This window comes from Amphiura filiformis, unplaced genomic scaffold, assembly GCF_039555335.1.
Source record: "Amphiura filiformis unplaced genomic scaffold, Afil_fr2py scaffold_89, whole genome shotgun sequence".
Classification (NCBI taxonomy): domain Eukaryota; kingdom Metazoa; phylum Echinodermata; class Ophiuroidea; order Amphilepidida; family Amphiuridae; genus Amphiura; species Amphiura filiformis.
The window spans coordinates 217,057-234,888 of NW_027305553.1; the positions used below are offsets into that span (position 1 = coordinate 217,057).

General features: G+C 36.9%; 1 protein-coding gene across 1 annotated transcript in view; it reads left to right on the top strand.

Annotated features, from left to right (window-relative positions):
- The window catches only part of LOC140144863 (uncharacterized), a 113,429-nt gene extending 95,782 nt beyond the window's left edge, over positions 1 to 17,647 (top strand). Inside the window, exon 5 of the mRNA XM_072166665.1 lies at positions 17,549 to 17,647. Coding sequence (XP_072022766.1) covers positions 17,549 to 17,647 — 99 coding nt within the window. The remainder of the gene's footprint in view (positions 1 to 17,548) is intronic.
- Positions 17,648 to 17,832: the final 185 nt, after the last annotated feature.

The window sequence follows — 17,832 nt, forward strand, 5'->3', positions numbered from 1 at the left end:
AATATCAAATTTTTATAATTTGTCATAAAATTTGTATTATATTGTGATTTTCAAAAAATGAAAATTATTTGATATCAGAAAGACATTCTTCGTATTCAGAATACAATTCGATAGGTCTGAGGTGCTCTCATGTGCCACAAAAAATACTATCGAAACGCAATAAACGCTCATTTTAGATCCCTTAAGTCCAGGTAAACTTTTTTTTCACAACCAAAAATTTCGATGTTATTGGGTTTAATATGACCAATCAGTAGGTGTATGCAAATTAAATCTTAAGTGTCATTGAAGGTCATTGACTCATTCACAACAATAGAGGTTATCCACTTCACTCATCATGCTCATGTGTGACTTCTAACAAAAGGTGCTGGTTCCCGTAGTATTCCTCATTCAAAACAATTCAATACATGACCTCGGAGTTACCTGCATGACTTTCGCGGGCTATTTTGAAACAGTTATGGTTACACATTCAGGTACTTCTTTTGAAACTCCTAAATAAGGTATAGCCAGCAGCAAGTTGTATATGGTATGGGCCTAAATATAAGAAAACGTTTAGGGTTAAAATCAGGTGAAAAATACATCAAATGAGCACGAAACTTCACATTTATGTTCAGAAAGGTGTCTTCTTAACATGATTCGAAAGGAGTATGGAAATTCCAAAGGAAAGCTGGTGATTTAATTTGTAACTCGAGATCTACTTGTTCAATATTTTAACCTTTTTACAGAGGGTATGATAGAGGTATTACTGGCTACTCTGCCAAATTTCAGCTCAGTAGGCTACGTTTTTCACCTGAAATTATTAACATGACTATTTTGTGCCATTCTTGAGCAGTGCTGAACTCAACCACTGGCAATTAAGCGCACTGTGGCGATGGACCAACTTTGACTCGCACTTACAGGAAAATGAAATAAGTTATGTTGCTCTAATTTGCAAGAATTCACCAAAGTTCTACATTAATATTTCATAGAGTATTATACTAGCTTATACTTGAACTGCAACATTATATGGGAGTAGTAAATTAATTGTTCAGGCCCCGACTCATGGAAACAATTTCAAGCAATACCAAGAAGAAACTAGAAGCATTTTTATTCACTATTTCATTAAAACATTTTTATTTCCTAAAATTATTATTATCGTATATTATTTACAGGGCGTTTCTAGATTCCGAGACCGCCGGGGGCTGAACTGAACAAAATTTCAAAATGTTGAACATCGGCGCGGCAGCGCCGCTAGGGTTGTCTGAGGGGCGATGTTCCCCCTCACCCCTCCCAATTAGACAATTTTTTTCAATGTGAAGGCCTAATGGAGCCATTTGGTGCAACATGTTTATTGGTTATTTTCGGAACATATACTTTTTACAGATTTCCAACTGACCCACAAATTTTAGTTTTAAATGAATACGTGTGCTCAATAACTCCTACAATTCAGCCTAAGTGTAGCCTTTTTGTTTTAACGCAAGGGGTGCTTGAGGGGGATATGCTATAATAGGCTTATAGGCATATATTTATGAATGATAGGCCTGTAATTCATACAAAGTTCCTGCGGACCTGACTTCTGGGCCGCAAATGTTATGGGTATGAACCTATTTAATTAGGCCTATATGGATACTTACAAGTTAGCCTTTTATTTTTGACGGAGAAGGGTACCTGAGGGGGATGTGCTCCCTCAGAAGTTGGGGAAATTTCAAAAAATTAATGAAAGGCACAATAAAGTCATTTTGTGTAAAAGTTTACACTTATTTATTGGTATTATTTTCGGCATAATAGATTTCAACGGACCCGAGTTGTGAGGGGGGATATTATCCTCAAACTAAAAACATTTTACATTAGGCCCCTATTGTTAACTTATTTTTCCGACCATCATGATTAAGCATAGCCTATAGGCCATATCATCATGTCATGATAATGCATAACATGTATTTTAGAACGGATTTCCAGTGGATGCGATTTCCGTGTCACAAATTTCAAGCATGAACATGATGCGCAATGACTCAGAACGTACTCTTCTTCTTTTCTTCCTTGTTTTCTTTCCACTTTTCTGCCTTTCTTTTGCCTAAAAATGCCCGGACATTGAAATGAGGCTAGGTGGCTGTGACAAAACAAAATTTTCATCCCAGTTTTGCTAAAATTTTGTGCCGATTTTTGTAACATTTTCGTCCCGGTATTGGTATTATTTTATATTTGTTTTCAGTTTTCGGGATATTTCTTTCAATTTTTGGGAAATTAGACCGAAAAAGTAGGCCTTTTCCTTTTCCCTCCCTTTTCCACCCCTTCGATTTTTTAGGGGGCACTGTCTATAGGCCTATACCTTATACCGTCCCACTGGCTTTGCCCAGGCCCGTACGAAGGGGGATGGGGCGTGCGGTGTGGCAAAAGAAAACAAATAGGTTTTTTATGCTTTTTTAGTCAAATAAGTCCAAAGTTTTGGGTAGAAGGTCCACTTTTTACAAAATCGCACCACCCCCTAGAAAAAGGTCCACCTTTTAAAATCAGCACCCCTAAAAGAAATACTGCGTACGGGCCTGGCTATGCCACTTCTCTGTCACTCCCCTTCCTCTTCCCTCCCTCTCTTCCCACTCCCTTCTCTCTCTGCCTCCATCTTTTTTTAAGACCCGGGGGCTGCAGGCCCCAAAGCCCCACCCCCTGGGCACGCGCCTGGTTTACCGTAATTTGTTGATCTATTTTGAGCCACCTGATCATAACATAACCCCACCCCTATTAATAAAATACAAGTGTCCATATTTATCAGAATTCATCCCCATGCACGTGTGCAAGAAGAGTCAGGCCACGAGGTTAGGCCTGAACGTTTCCATATACCATTTTTCCCCCGAGCCATTTTTGAACATATTTTTGAAAAGGTGCCGCCAGCGTGCCGCCACAATGCGTGCCAAATATCGCTCCCCTCCCCCTCGTTGACTGGCAAAAAATTCCTTGTCCCCACATTGTTTTCCTTGCCAAAATATTCACCCCTTCCCCGTGAATTGGGATTTTTTTTACTTCAAAACGTTGGATTTGGGCCGTAAATGGCTCGATTTTGCAATCTAAGTATTTTCTGAGACCATTTGTCAGAATTTGCACAGATAGATATGATGTTTGCACAGATATATATTTGCTAAACATAGGAAAGCATATTCTGATACATTCACCTTCGTGCCGATGTGCTGCATCTAGCGCCGAACTGTCAAAAAAGCACGACGTATGTGATATCACAGACCCCCGTATGTGAAATCACTGACCCGTCTTTGATATCAGAGACGTCTTTGAATTAGCAGTGCCCCCGAACTGATATTATTATCCCGGTTTATTATAATAAAAGCTCAATTATTCCAGTAAACGTTAGCTTTGTCAATTTTATATATACATTTCCATTAGAACACAAAGCGTAACACCAATTTTATCTGTTTTCTCTCCCTAACAACCCCCCCACCACCTCTCCATATCCCCCCCTCCCTCCATCTATTCATCTATCCTCGCTCTCTCAAACTTTATCCTCTGCTTTAATACCCCATTTCCACTACGGTGTAGGCCCTACTGCCATGTCCCACTCCCCAGGAGGGCAAGGACTCCTCTTTGCATTCTGATGGAATTAAATAATCTCCCCGAATGATCCTTATTTTGTTTTTAAAAACTTCCAGAATTTTTTGAATTTCAACCAAATAGGAGCCGTTTTCGGCACATTGGTTTTCATTGTCATGATTACTGAAGAAGTAGGCCTATGTAGATATAGATATTGATGTATGCAGTTCCAGTATTAAAAGACTAATAAAAAAGTAGTATAGGCCTAATTCCGAACAATTCAACCGGTTTTTATGTAAAAACATGTTGTCCAAGTCCACAAAGTTAGAAGGCTTATTTTTGGTAACAATAGGCCTACTCTTTTAATAATGAATAATTTGGTTGACATACAATATCCATATGCCCCTATGTATAACTTCTGTTTCTTGAGTGTGTTTAAAGAGTGTGAGCATATAGCGTGGCATATGTTAACGTTCTGCTGAATCGGGGTATAAACAAGGTAGGCCTAAATGAATAAAATAAATAATTAAATAAAATACTTGAACAGTAGGTCTACAAGCATCTTTGGTTATATAGAGGTGTAACTATATATAAGACACGCAACGTTGTAAACAAATGTTCACAGTAGCTGCAATTCGCAGAAGTTTAGTACACTGCTGGGTCGCGTAAAATCAGACCATTTTACGGGAACTTAATCCCCTTGGCGTTGAAGTCAAGCCAAAAACTTGGTTCCGCAAGCTGATTTGGTGTACGTCATGAGCACCCACAAAATTATATATCAAGTGTGACGTTTGGAACAAAATTTATTTTGATCTAATTCAATCAGTAATTTTCAGCAACATGTAGCATGTTTTTTACCCAAACCAAATTAGATTTCCAATAATTGGTCTATTAACTATATAGATAATACATAAGTGGTAATTATGTAGTCTATGAGGAAATAGGCAAACTATTGTTCCAAAGTATGACGTATTTCATCATAATTTACGGCACACTATAGATTCTCGCGTTAACTTTAACTTCAAGCGGCTTTAATGGCAGAGTGGTTTTGAATACATAATCCTCTATAATCCTCTAGACGTTAAAGTTTGTGATTTCTAACTCCATTCCGCAAGGTCTCTATTGGTCTACCCCACCTACCAACCGCTAAAGTCCACTCATCGGGGCGTAGACCAACGGCCGGTCTTAACTATAGTGTCAGAAGGAATATGGCATGGTTTTTTCATTTTTTCTTGGAAAATAGGTCGGCTTTGGAGCAAAGCTACTTCTGAGCCCCTTATCATGGCGCTTGATATCACCATCACATATTCTAATTTTCATTCAAATTTGGAAAAACTTTTATCCCTTATTCCTTTGACCTCTGGTTGACCTTTGGTGACCTTGAAATGACCTCCATCATATTTTGAATCATATCAGGATCACATAGACTAATTTTCATTCAAATGTTACCCCTTTTGACCACAAAACAGACCCATCCTCCGTGTTTAGGCCAAGTCTGCTTACAATCCTATATGCACATAATGCTAAAGCCCTTTTTGCATTATTCTGATATCACATGCACTTAATAGGCAACAAATGGTGAATTTTAAGGTAATTTTCGTTTTTGGTAAAAATCACATTTTTAGCCAAAATTACTCATGCGTAACATTTGACGCCAAATAGGTTATGTCAAATGTACAAGCTGGGGTAGTTGAGCTTTTGCTCAAGTTTGATATAAAATTGGATAGATTGAGTCCATATTTATCGGTCGAACTATGAGCTTTAAAATAAAGAAAGAAAGAAACCAAGAAAGAAAGAAAGAAACCAAGCAAGAAAGAAAGAAAGAAAGAATCCAAGAAAGAAAGAAAGAAAGAAAGAAAGAAACCAAGCAAGAAAGAAAGAAAGAAAGAAAATAAGAAAGAAAGAAAGAAAAAAGAAAGAAAGAAAGAAAGAAAGAGTTGGATTTCAAAACCTAGCCTTACTATTAACGGATATGTAAAGAAAGATATGCTGCGGTCTAATAAGACAACGAAGTCCAGCCGTGACCTTGAAATTAGCTCTGATGACCTTAAAATGACTTTGGACAACATTTTCTTTGAGTGAAAAAAGTTTAATAACAATATTTCTTATACAAATATTTGACCATTGGTTGAACTCTCATGACCTTAAAATAACCTATATCATGTTTTGAATCATATCGACATATTACTAATTTTCATTCAAATTGGACAATTGAAATTTTACCCCTTTTGATCCCAAAACAGACCCTTCTCCATGTTTAAACCAAATCTGACTATAAACCCAATGAATAGAGTCATCAGGTTTTCACTTCAAATCAATTGGTAATTAAGGGCTTGACTTAGGAATTAGTATATGGCCCAAAATTTAAGACTGGAAAAGAGACTAAACACAACTGGACCTCAGTTTCTCGGGAAAGTGGATCAGATGCTCACATCTGATGAAGTCTTCTGATGAGATGGAAGAAATATTTACAAGTAAAAATCTGGTTTTGTCAAGCAAAAATTGATGATTATAACCCTAAATGCGCCTAATTATATAGTCTTTTTGAGATCATTCTGTGATCACAGCACTTAATATGCGGCAAATAGTGAATTTTAAGGCGATTTCCAGTAATCAACCCTATTTGACCCCTGTATTACATTGATTAGGTATGAAAGGTGACTTCAAATTATGATTTTATATATCAAATTAAAGCCATTGTCTAAAGAATGCCAAAACTGAAAACCGTTTTGTCATCGCACTTTCCGTAGCAAAGTTACATCTTGTCAAAGGTTGATTTTCATCAAAAATATACAGCCAACTTTTAATCCGTCAATCAAAAAAAACAAACAAAAAAAACAAAAAAAACAAAAAAAAAAACATGAAAAAAAAAAAAAATATAAAACTAAAAATCAAAAAAAAAAAAAAAAAAAAAAACAAAACAAAAAAAACAGGATAGTCTCATGATAGAGCAGCTTTCCTTTGTGGAACAGCTCTCAAAATCCCTCTAAAATTCCATGTGCGATTATTTCATCACAAAAATAAATCACATTATTTGGGTCAAGTGAAGTATAGACAACATAAACACATCAAAAGAAATAAGTCCCCCTCTGAAAATTTCGTCATAACATCGTAAAGTAAAACTTTGTACCAATAAAACTTACTTAGAAATAATTATATGATTGTTTACTAAGGGCGAGTTTCCTGACAGGAGTCTTATTAAGCCGTAGTCTTAAGGTGGCCTTGAGGCTACTAAGCCTAGCCTGCTCTCGAAGCCCGAGTCTTAACTCTAGCCGGATTTCTTCAACGCAAATTCAACCTAGTCTTAGTGGCCTTGTAGGCTTAACGCTTGACAACCTCGTCCCTTTCAACCAGCGACTTAATTGTATAGGCTGTTGGAGGTAGATGTACATAAGCTGTGGTCCTCACGGTTTACCGTACTAACAAGGTTGCCATCTCATTATCGCAATGTTCCCGGCGCAAAGACTAGCCTGGACCCGCGGTCTTGTGCTTGGGCCTATACCGCACACAACTTGATGCAAGAATATTGTGTCTGTTTTTGTGTGTTTTATGTATTATTTTATTTCCACTTGACTTTTTATGAGTCCAACTTGTATGAATGATACGTCTATGCTTTATACTCGTGATTTTTCTTTGCATCCCAAAAGGGTAAAACTGCATGTAAGCGCGAATATGTGATTCCCCCAAAAAGGAAAGCAACCAACGTGCTATCTACTGCTGATATCAGTAGTCTTCTCAGATCTCACATGAAGTTATTTGTTGGTACAATATTTATAATTATTTAAGTAGAAGATTTAGCAATATTATATGCATCTTATCCGTAAATTCAGTTTTAATACTGCATGCATTATTGTTTCGTGTCAAATATTTATATCTTTACCAATTTTGTCCTTCTATTGTATTAAATTGATGTCAAACCTGGTATAATATAGGCACTCCAAAATAATATTGTAATAGGCCTACTTATGAAAGGTACGAGTATAAAACTATTAAAGCTTGGATAGGGACAGGTGGTATCATGGTGACGATGATGATGATGATGATGATGATGATGATGATGATGATGATGATGATGATGATGATGATGATGATGATGATGATCATGATGATCATGATGATGATGATGATGAAAGAATTTAAAAAAAATTATATTCGTTGGTAAAAAAATCATCATTCAAAATGAGTGGGTCTTATGATAGCAACAGCTACTTGAAAAAATTCAACTAACTCAAATGAACACTAAAATAAAATGCTGAAATGTTCCTCTAAATCGAACAATTACTTACCCACAGTGGCGTAACTAGACATTTTCCTTTGGGGTGGGTGGGGGAAAGCGGGGGCAAACATAATAAATGAGGGGCAGGCATCGTTAATGCTGTTTGGGTTTGTAAGGGGTGGAGTGGGTCTGAGGAGTTATGGGATCTGCTTGGAATGTGTCCCCGGAACATTGGCGTAGATTTCTTTTTGACATGGGGGAGGTGCGATTGAAAAAAAAAATGGTACAAATGCCATATTACAGATTAAAGCTGGCGACATATAGGCCAATGGTACAAAAGTGGGATAAATGCAATTTATTTAACTTTAAAAATTGAGTTTTTAAGGTTAAAATGACCAAATATGAGGTTAATTAATAACTCTCAGAAGTAGGCCTAATTTACTTTTTTTCATGGGGGGGCAAGAGATCCCTCGCTTCCACCCTCTAGTTACGCGACTGCTTACTCGTGTTAATTGAAAGACCGTCAAAATATGAAAGATAAACTTTGCGTTACAATTTAAATAATTTGTAAATTGAAATAGACCAAGGCTTACGACCTAAGACCTGCTCTGAGGCAGGGCCAAGAAAAGCCGCTGTAAGCCTGGTCTAACAGGCTTGCGTAGACTACGGCTACAGAAGACTGATTTCGAGAAATGCAAATTTTACTGAAGCCTGGGGTTAATCCTACAAGCCTGGCCCACGGGCTAACGAAGCCTCGAGGCTATGGTAGCCGTGCTTCGGGAAATACGTTTTCAGTTAAGCCTGGTCTTACGACCTCTTAAGCCTTGAGGCTAGACAAGCCAATTGCTAAGCCACCCGTCGAGCATAAATATTGTACCAACAGATAACTTCATGTGAGATCTGAGAAGACTATTGATCAGCAGTAGATAGCACGTTGGTTGCTTTCCTTTTTAGGGGAATCACAGATTCCTTTCCATTAGGCTTACAGTTTTACCCTTTTTGGGATGCAAAGAAAGAATCACGAGTATAAAGCATAGACGTATCATTCATACAAGTTGGACTCATAAAAGTCAAGTGGAAATAAAATAATACATAAAAGACACAAAAACAGACAAAATATTCTTGCATCAAGTTGTGTACGGTATAAGCCCAAGCACAAGACCGCGGGTCCAGGCTAGTCTTTGCGCCGGGAACATTGCGATAATGAGACGGCAACCTTGTTAGTACGGTAAACCGTGAGGACCACAGCTTATGTACATCTACCTCCAACAGACTATACAATTAAGTCGCTGGTTGAAAGAGACGAGGTTGTCAAGCGTTAAGCCTACAAGGCCACTAAGACTAGGTTGAATTTGCGTTGAAGAAATCCGACTAGAGTTAAGACTCGGGCTTCGAGAGCGGGCTAGGCTTAGTAGCCTCAAGGCCACCTTAAGACTACGGCTTAATAAGACTCCTGTCGAGAAACTCGCCCCTGTAGTAACAAGCCATGAATCAACTTTTGTGACAAGCATAGGCCTACTTTGTGACTTTTGAAAAGGGCAGTTTTTGCCTTCAATTTAGGCTCATTCAGCTCTGAAGTCATGGAAATCTCTCATTTTCACACAGCACTTGGTAAACAGTCATATAATTATTTCAAAGTTAGTTTTATTGGTACAAAACGAAGCCTTACAATGTTATGATGACATGTTCAGAGGGGGACTTATTTCTGTGTTTATTTATGTAGGTTTCCTTGAAAAATCCGTTCTTTTAATTTTCTATGTAAAATATGTGTTGTGTTTGGGCCCCAGTTTGGGCCAATTTGGCTGACTAGCAAATGTGTTAACTGAGGTTTGCCTTTCATACCTACATTGATCTCCAAATCAGCATTTACCCTATATACACCCGTTAATGTCAAATTTTTGTGTTTTAGTCTCATCATACTGCAGTTACTGTCCGTTTTCCTATACATAATACACAGTGCTCTTTCCCATTGACGCGTGACCTCTACAAATAGCCTACGTTAAAAGAATGGGGATATGCCTAGTTAACGTCGCTGTGTGAAAAATAACCGGCCAATATTAAAAGTACTCTTCTAAAGTTCTAGAAAATATAGTTTTGTAACATGTCCTAAATTTTTAGCTAATTTAGATGTTTGGAAATATTCGTACTTTGGTGTTTTAGTTAATGTTATAGGTAATAGTACATTGCCTAGTTAACGTCGCTGTGTGAAAAATAACCGGCCAATATTAAAAGTACTCTTCTAAAATTCTAGACAATATAGTTTTGTAACATTTAGCTAATTTAGCTAATTTAGATGTTTGGAAATATTCGTACTTTGGTGTTTTAGGAATGATATGTAAACGACAGATAACACCAAAAAATATGAAGAAATTATTTCCAAACCGTGTTAAGTCTGCAAACCACCATGTTTCTCATTTTCAAGAACGCTGGTTAACAATAAGCAGAGTTTTGTCTCATTTCGTAAACAAAAGCCCACACAGAATTGTTCTCTAGCGCTCGCTTTATAATCGTTCACCCAACTGAAACTATAATCCCAGCCATTGCTCCATTGTACGTGTAAAAGCAGAAACATATGATGTGTGTATTTAACCGAGAAGATATGATTTAATCAGTTGAGCTGCTTTCAATGAGTGTTATCTTGGTTTAATAGCTTTTAATGTGGTTTAAGTCCTGCAAAGGTCGAATTGAATTCTACTGTAGACATGACTGCATCATGTCTCTGTACCATGTAATATGTAGGAAAAGAAGCATTCTGAAAGTATTTGGCTATGTACCAACAATATCCCCTAACTAACCTTTGACCCCAGATCTGTATTTAACCCATATACCAGGGACGGCTAAAGCCAATATCAATGTCCAAGTCTTATTACTGTGCCATGTAATATGTACGAGAAGAGGCAATCTTGGTAGAAATCACATTAATTTAGCTCAAAATTACTCATGCGTGACGTTTGATCCACATATGGGTCATGTCAAATGTACAGGCCGGGATAGTGAAGCTTTTGCCCAAATGTGGTCATAATCGGTAAATCAATATAGGGCAATTTATTCGTGATTTTGACAGAAAGAAAGGAAACTAGACTTAGCTGTGGTCTAAGACCACGGACACAGCCGTGTTGTGACCCCTTAATGACCTTTGACCCCAAAATCTACGAAAACCCCAAAGGCATTGCCTTATGTCAATGCATGTGTGCACATAGTATCACTCTGCACATAGTATCACTCTGCCATGTGACAGAAGGGACGTTTTGAATGTTTTTTCTTGGAACGGAAGTAATCCCTTAATGACCTTTGACCCCAAATATACATTAGGTAAACATAATTCATGTGTGCACATACCGTCGCTCTCCTATGTTTTTCTTAGCTATTAAATTTTTTTGAAGGAATTTGGTTTTATACCGGAAGGGACCCCTTAATGACCTTTGACTTCAAATTTGTGTATGATTCTTAGACACTGAGTAATAGCAATGCATGTGTGCAAGTTGCGTCACCGTCCTATGTAATTTGTGGGAGAAGTAGCATTTTGAAGGAATTTGATTTTATACCGGAAGTGACCCCTTAATGACCTTTTACCTCAAACCAAAAAATACCACATACAGGCTGAGTCAATAAGAAGTAAACTCATGTTTGAGGGGATGTAAATATAGAGATCGGTAAGGAATCTGAGAAAAATGAAAACATCATTGAACAGAGCAAATTCTATACGTTTACATAAAAAAGGAATTGTTGCAATTGCAACAATTCAAGTTATACTCATTTGAATGCAACCACCCATTTTCGTAGCTGCACACGGTTTCACTTCCCAAGTACCTATTATATTGATTGGTAAGGCGCGATATTAAAATGCAAATAAAGTTACTTTGCAGGTGTGGTTTCGATCAATAATTCCCCCATGTTAAAGGTTTTTGTAAATATGAATTTTACCTCATTGCACTACATTATAATGAAACGGGCCAAATGACAACATGGCACCACAAATTACCGCACGGGAGCGCACGTTTCTGTTGACGAACTATCATGAAACTAAGAGTCCCACTGAACTTCAGTGTCTTTTTTCGTCTCAAATTTCCCACAGCTAATCGGATTCCATGTAAGGGAACATTTATATAAAAATGTGAACAAGCTCAATGTGCATGGGACACTAAGGAACAGACAGCCGGAAGCTTCAGGCAGACCATGAACTGCTAGATCACAAGTGAACATTGCTGGAGTTAGACTTGTGTTACAGCAAGACCCAAAGATCAGCTCAAGACGCAATCCTTTACCCAACATTCACAATCAAGCTTCTGCCGGATCGTTCGTAAAGACTTGAATTGGTAACCCTACCATTTACAGGACCAATTTGCCCCCCCCCCAAGTAGATGTAATGCACCCAACGAATTGTCATATTTTTCTACGGTGCAAAGTTTATATCAAAATTTTCATACACAGAGGTCAACATTTAAAAATGACCTGATATCATCGGAACCGGTGTCAAATTATTCCCCTTAACATAAGAAATCTCAAATATATGCTTAGTTTACAATTTTAGTGCAATTCGTATTGTCATGTCCGCCTTCAGGGATAATGCACCCCAAGTCAAATAGAAAAAGGTACATGCATAACCTTTGACCTATGATTTCATCCGATTCCGAGGTTATACATTTCCCAAACAAATTATTTTCCTTTTTAGTTTATCGAGGGAGTAATTTGAGATAAGACGCGATTGAATTGGTACATTTTGAAAATTGGGCCTCTATGTATGAGATATTTGACATTTGACCTTATTTTCCTCTATAACTCCTGAACTAAATACCCTAGTGCAATTATGACGATTGACTTTTTTTTTTATTCCAAGCACAGAGAGGAACTAATTGAGGTATATTACAATATGATTACAGATTTTACATTTTAGACCCCATTATGACCTTCGACCCTGGTGGGAAGCATAGGGGTATAGAAAACAATGGAACCAATTCTAGTTTTATCATTTGAGGTATAAGGATACCAAACTATCATTGGTTCCACTAATGCAGCAAGACAAAATGCTTGCACAATTATCACCACATAACGTCCTGTACTACTAGCGTTGTGTCTGGCTTGATGAACTTCTTCAGAATAATCAATTAATCAACCAAGCAACAAACATAATGGTTTAAATTTCAATGAAAATGACGGGCACAATAAAGCAGGTACCTATTCCAAAGCAAACCCCCTTCCATTGACAAACTTAGGCCAATTTCTCTTACAGCTGGTCTTGCCAAGGTTGCTTAAGGTCGTGTAGCCAAATAGACTGAGCTGCATTCTTTTTTTGATAAACATGCATGAAACCATTTAAAATCCATGACGAAACACATCACATCTCAGTGACTGCCCTGCCCAGAGATAAAAGGACTGCGGTAGTTGGGTATGACCTGTGTGACCCACCATATCTTAACACATAGACTCAACCTCTTTCATCTCCAATCTGAGATGAATGTTAATGAAGTAATAATCAATGTCACTGAATGTGGGTGGTAAATCTTAACCAATAACAGATAGGCAAGCATTCATGTTTATGCATTAGCCCAAACCACTGTGTTCACTGAACCCAATTCACGTGGGGTAGCTCTATCTGGGTCAGGTAAAGTTTTATTCAGATTTCATTTGACAGCTTAACCATCGCGTATACGTGCGCGACGTCAAGCGTATACATTGGACCTTGTGCAAATAATACGCCCTGGACGGCCATTCAAACGGCTTAATTTGTAAAAACCACAGGATATGTGCATAAACAGCCAAGACTGCATTTTTAATGAGGTAACATCATACCCACTATAGAGTGCATAGTTCATTGTATATTCGAAATACAGTAGACCAGTTTTCTCATGGATAGCTGAGCTGTTGGATCAGAACAGGAATGATGAGTTTTCCATGGTCAGGTCAGAGAGATTAATTTAGGGAATGATAAATTAAACTGGTCTACTACAGTAGACTAGTAGCCAAATGGGTTCTTGTTGCTATTCAGCCCTACATTTCCTACATTGATCACCGACAATATGGTAATCAGAAAGGAATGTCAACCACCCACTGCCTCATTGATGTTTACCATCATATGATTTCTGGAGCTGAAAAGGCTGGTAATGTTAGCACTCCTGTCCTTACGGACTGAAAGCCTTCGACATGATAGTCCGCAGAATTGCTGTCATCAATTTGTTGAAGATGGGTGTCTCCCTTGCAATTGTCAAGTGGGTGATTGACTGCATTTCCTCCCGTAAGCAAAATATTAAATACAAGCAAACCTTTTCTGAATGTGTTACTCTCTCTGGAGGTGATCCACAAGGTACCAACATGGGACCTATTACCTTTCTTGCCTTGATCAACTATGCCTTGAATGATGTCCAGCATACAAACAACAGAGTCTGGAAATACGTTGATGACATAACAATAGGTGAAAATCGAGCATATAGTGATGATAGTGCAATCCAAGAGAATCTTGGTGCCCCTTATGAGTGGTCTAAGAGCAATAAATTAAAGTTAAATCAAAATGTCAGGTCATGCAAGTTTATTTTGATAAGAACGCTACCCCACATGTAGATCTTTCCATTGATGATCATAATTTAACTGTTGTTGAGAAGGTTAAACTCCTGGGCGTTATGATCCAAAATAATCTATGTTAGGATGAACAGGTTGATTCCATGTGTGTGGAGGCCAATCGTAAACTCTTCATGCTCAACTGAAGGAAGCATCTCTCTCACCGGAGGAGTTGTTATTGGTGTACAAGAGGTACATCCGCCCTGTTTTAGAGTATGCCGCCCCACTTTGGCATCCTGGTCTAAGGCCGTGTGTCTTAAGTTGGGAACCTTTTGCGTGACACCGACAAAATTCAAGAAATTTACGCCTTTTTTAATTCAAACGTTTGCCTTGCAAAAACTAAACATCTCACCCCCTTCTTGATACGGGTAAGTGTTAAGAAGTTACAAGTACAAATATCAGTGATTTTTCCATAAAAAAGTGTACCACTCAAAAAATTTGGTCCACTGATGAGATACATCCTAGAGTAAAAATTTGCTGTGAAAATTGTCACATTGTTCTTTCAGCATAATGTGTAGGTAGATCATGTCCAGAGTGCTTTCTGGTTATACACACATGCTCTATAAACATCAAAAATACAAGTTATATAACTATGAGCCTGTCTAATACTTTAATAATCAGTTTTTACCCATCTTGGTTATCCTAGCTGAATCAAAGCGCAGACACGCTAATGAACACAAAATGTCTTCATGGTCTGCATTTTGAAGAACGCAATAATTTGCTTTTTTCTTGCTCATACCAACATATATATACAATATTTTGCTTTGCTATAATGGCTTTTAAACACTATTCTCTTGTAGTCTCTTGATAATTATAATATTTTCCAACAATCACCTCATCTCCAGGAAGAAATATATGTTATAGTCAGAATGAACAGAAGCTACTTTATTGACTGTAATAACGCCTGATTCAACTTTTAAACAAGTGGTAATCATATTGAATCACTTGATGGTTTTTATGGAATTACTGATCCTAGGCAAACAAGGCCATACAAGTTTGCCATTTCTTCAGTTTTAATGACACTTTTTTGTTGGTGCTTTACTAGATGTAGAAGAGTTTTGATCTTTGTTGGTGTGTGATTCTGCAAACCTTACAACCGGGCCTTACAAGCTGAAAAGGCTTTACATTATTTTTGTTTTCAAAAGCATCAAAATCAGTTTGTAAACATGCCATACAATAACATGGCAGCTCTCTGACATTCAGTTTTCCATCACAGTTAACATATGCTACATAGTGGAGCTTCCAGTCATTACCTCTGTTTCTTGACACTGTGTCAACTCTGTGACCTAGATTGTGATAATTAAATTATCAGATACCATACATTAGACAATGTTGCATTTTATCTTAATATTATTAATTGCTTAACAGCATTAATGAGAGGGGGTAAAATGTTTTGACCTGTAAGACAATTTTTTTCCTTCAAAATAGTTCACAAAATGTCTAATGATCAGACTCATTTATGGCAAAATTATTTTAACCTTGCTAATTAACAACTTGTTAAATGTCATTAATCTAATAATTTAGTTATTACAGGCCTACAATTTGTTTAATTCTTTATTAATTACTTGCTTAATACAGCATTTATGAGGGGGTTCAAAACTCCCAACACAATTTCTGAATGTCAGAGCTTTTGTCGCATCATGGTTTTACTCTTAATTAGCAGCTCGTTAAGTGTCATTAATGTATAATTAAAGTAAAATTTTAAAAATATTACAGCAGAACTATTAATAAGTCCATTCAAATACACCTATTAACCATACAATTTTAAATTACTACAAATTTCAAGTGGATCATAGTTGGTACCTCTTAAAATTCATTTTTCCCATAAAGATTACATTGTACCGTGTCCGAAGATCCGTGTCCGTGATCCTCCCACTTTGCACTTCGTTGACTTATTGGTTCGAAAAATTAATTTGCTTGTCGTAATGTCGTATTTCTTATCTTTGGTACCATGTTCAAGCAGAATAAATTAGCTTTCAAATGAATGTAAACTTGAAGGATTATGATGCTGTCTTCATAGTTTAATTAAAGAGAAAAGTTTTCAGTCAAAGTGTCACACCTCCCACTTTTTCAGGGTCCCAACTCAAGACATGTGGCCCTAACTCATAATCAGGTGGCCCAGCTTGAGAAAATTCAGAGACGTGTTTGCAAATACATCCATGGAAGAAAGTATACTACCTATGCAGATTCCTTAGCTACCCTTGAACTTCATTCGTTGCCTGAGAGGAGACAAAACATCTGCAAGGAATTTTCCCTGAAAGCAAGCACGTCTGTGAGGTTCTCACCCTGGTTTCCACTTAGTAAGTATCAATCCCACACGACTCTCAGAAGACAACCAAAATTGGACTCTTTTAGATGTAGGACCAACAGATTCAAAATAGTCCCTTACCCTCCTAAAAACAATGTAGTTTCTTTTTATCTTGCCAGTAATTTTTTGATATTGTTCCAAATCCAGTCAAGTAAAATTATAATATGCTCTTATTCATTTTCATGTTTTTAATGTTTGAGTGTTATAATTATAATGTATGTATTTTTCATAATGCTGTTTTTAATGTAAATGTCATGCTTTTCAGCCGTTGGCTGCTATGTGATTTTTAATAAATATACAATATACAATACAAATATTCAGCAAGTTAATTAATTTGCTCAAGACTCCTTTAATTACTAAATCATGGCGACTTTTTCAAGTGTAGGGCCTAACGATACTTGTTTGAGCAATGAATTAAATTTCTTTATGAAACTATTAAAGCCATAATGTGTGATTTGCTTCACAGCGACGCCCTCCATTTTTGTTAAATTGCTACTTTTTGCATGATTGTAATGCCCAATGGTGTACTAAAATACCACGTGAAACACTTAACCTGAAAAGCTTTAATATAAGTAAAGTTTAAGTTTTTATAATAAAACCGGATATCTCTGGTGTTCACCGATCGAGTGGTAGCTAAAAACATCGCGTGCGTGTGAATCATTGACGTATTAACTATGTGCATATCGTTATTCGTCTTACGTCTTGTTTGTTCGTCCTAGCTGTGTGTAGCCACGCCAATATTCATGATAATATTACGATCGGCGAGCTGATACACGCATGGTAGGCGTTGCAATGAAATATCAATTTGTGTTTGTTTTACCTTATTTGTTTAGGTCGAAATTAAAAGGGTGCAATATGATCAGTGAAAACTAACATTTATAAATAGTAATCTATTCTTAAAGCAAATCACACTTTATGGGTTTAAACGAAATAACACTAAATTCTATACTTCAAAATAGGTGTATGGCGTTGTTCCCGAAACAGATGGATCTTACAAGAAGCAGATGAAGAAGATGATCCAGAAATCGAAACCCACCGAGAGGCAGAAAAAAGGGTAAAATAGAGAATATATATATATATATATATATATATATATATATATATATATATATATATATATATATATATATATATATATATATATATATATATATTCAAGTAAAAAATTAATGGAGATACACGGAGCTATATATATATATATATAGGAAGCAAAGAAGCGAAGAATAATTATAATGTCGTAATT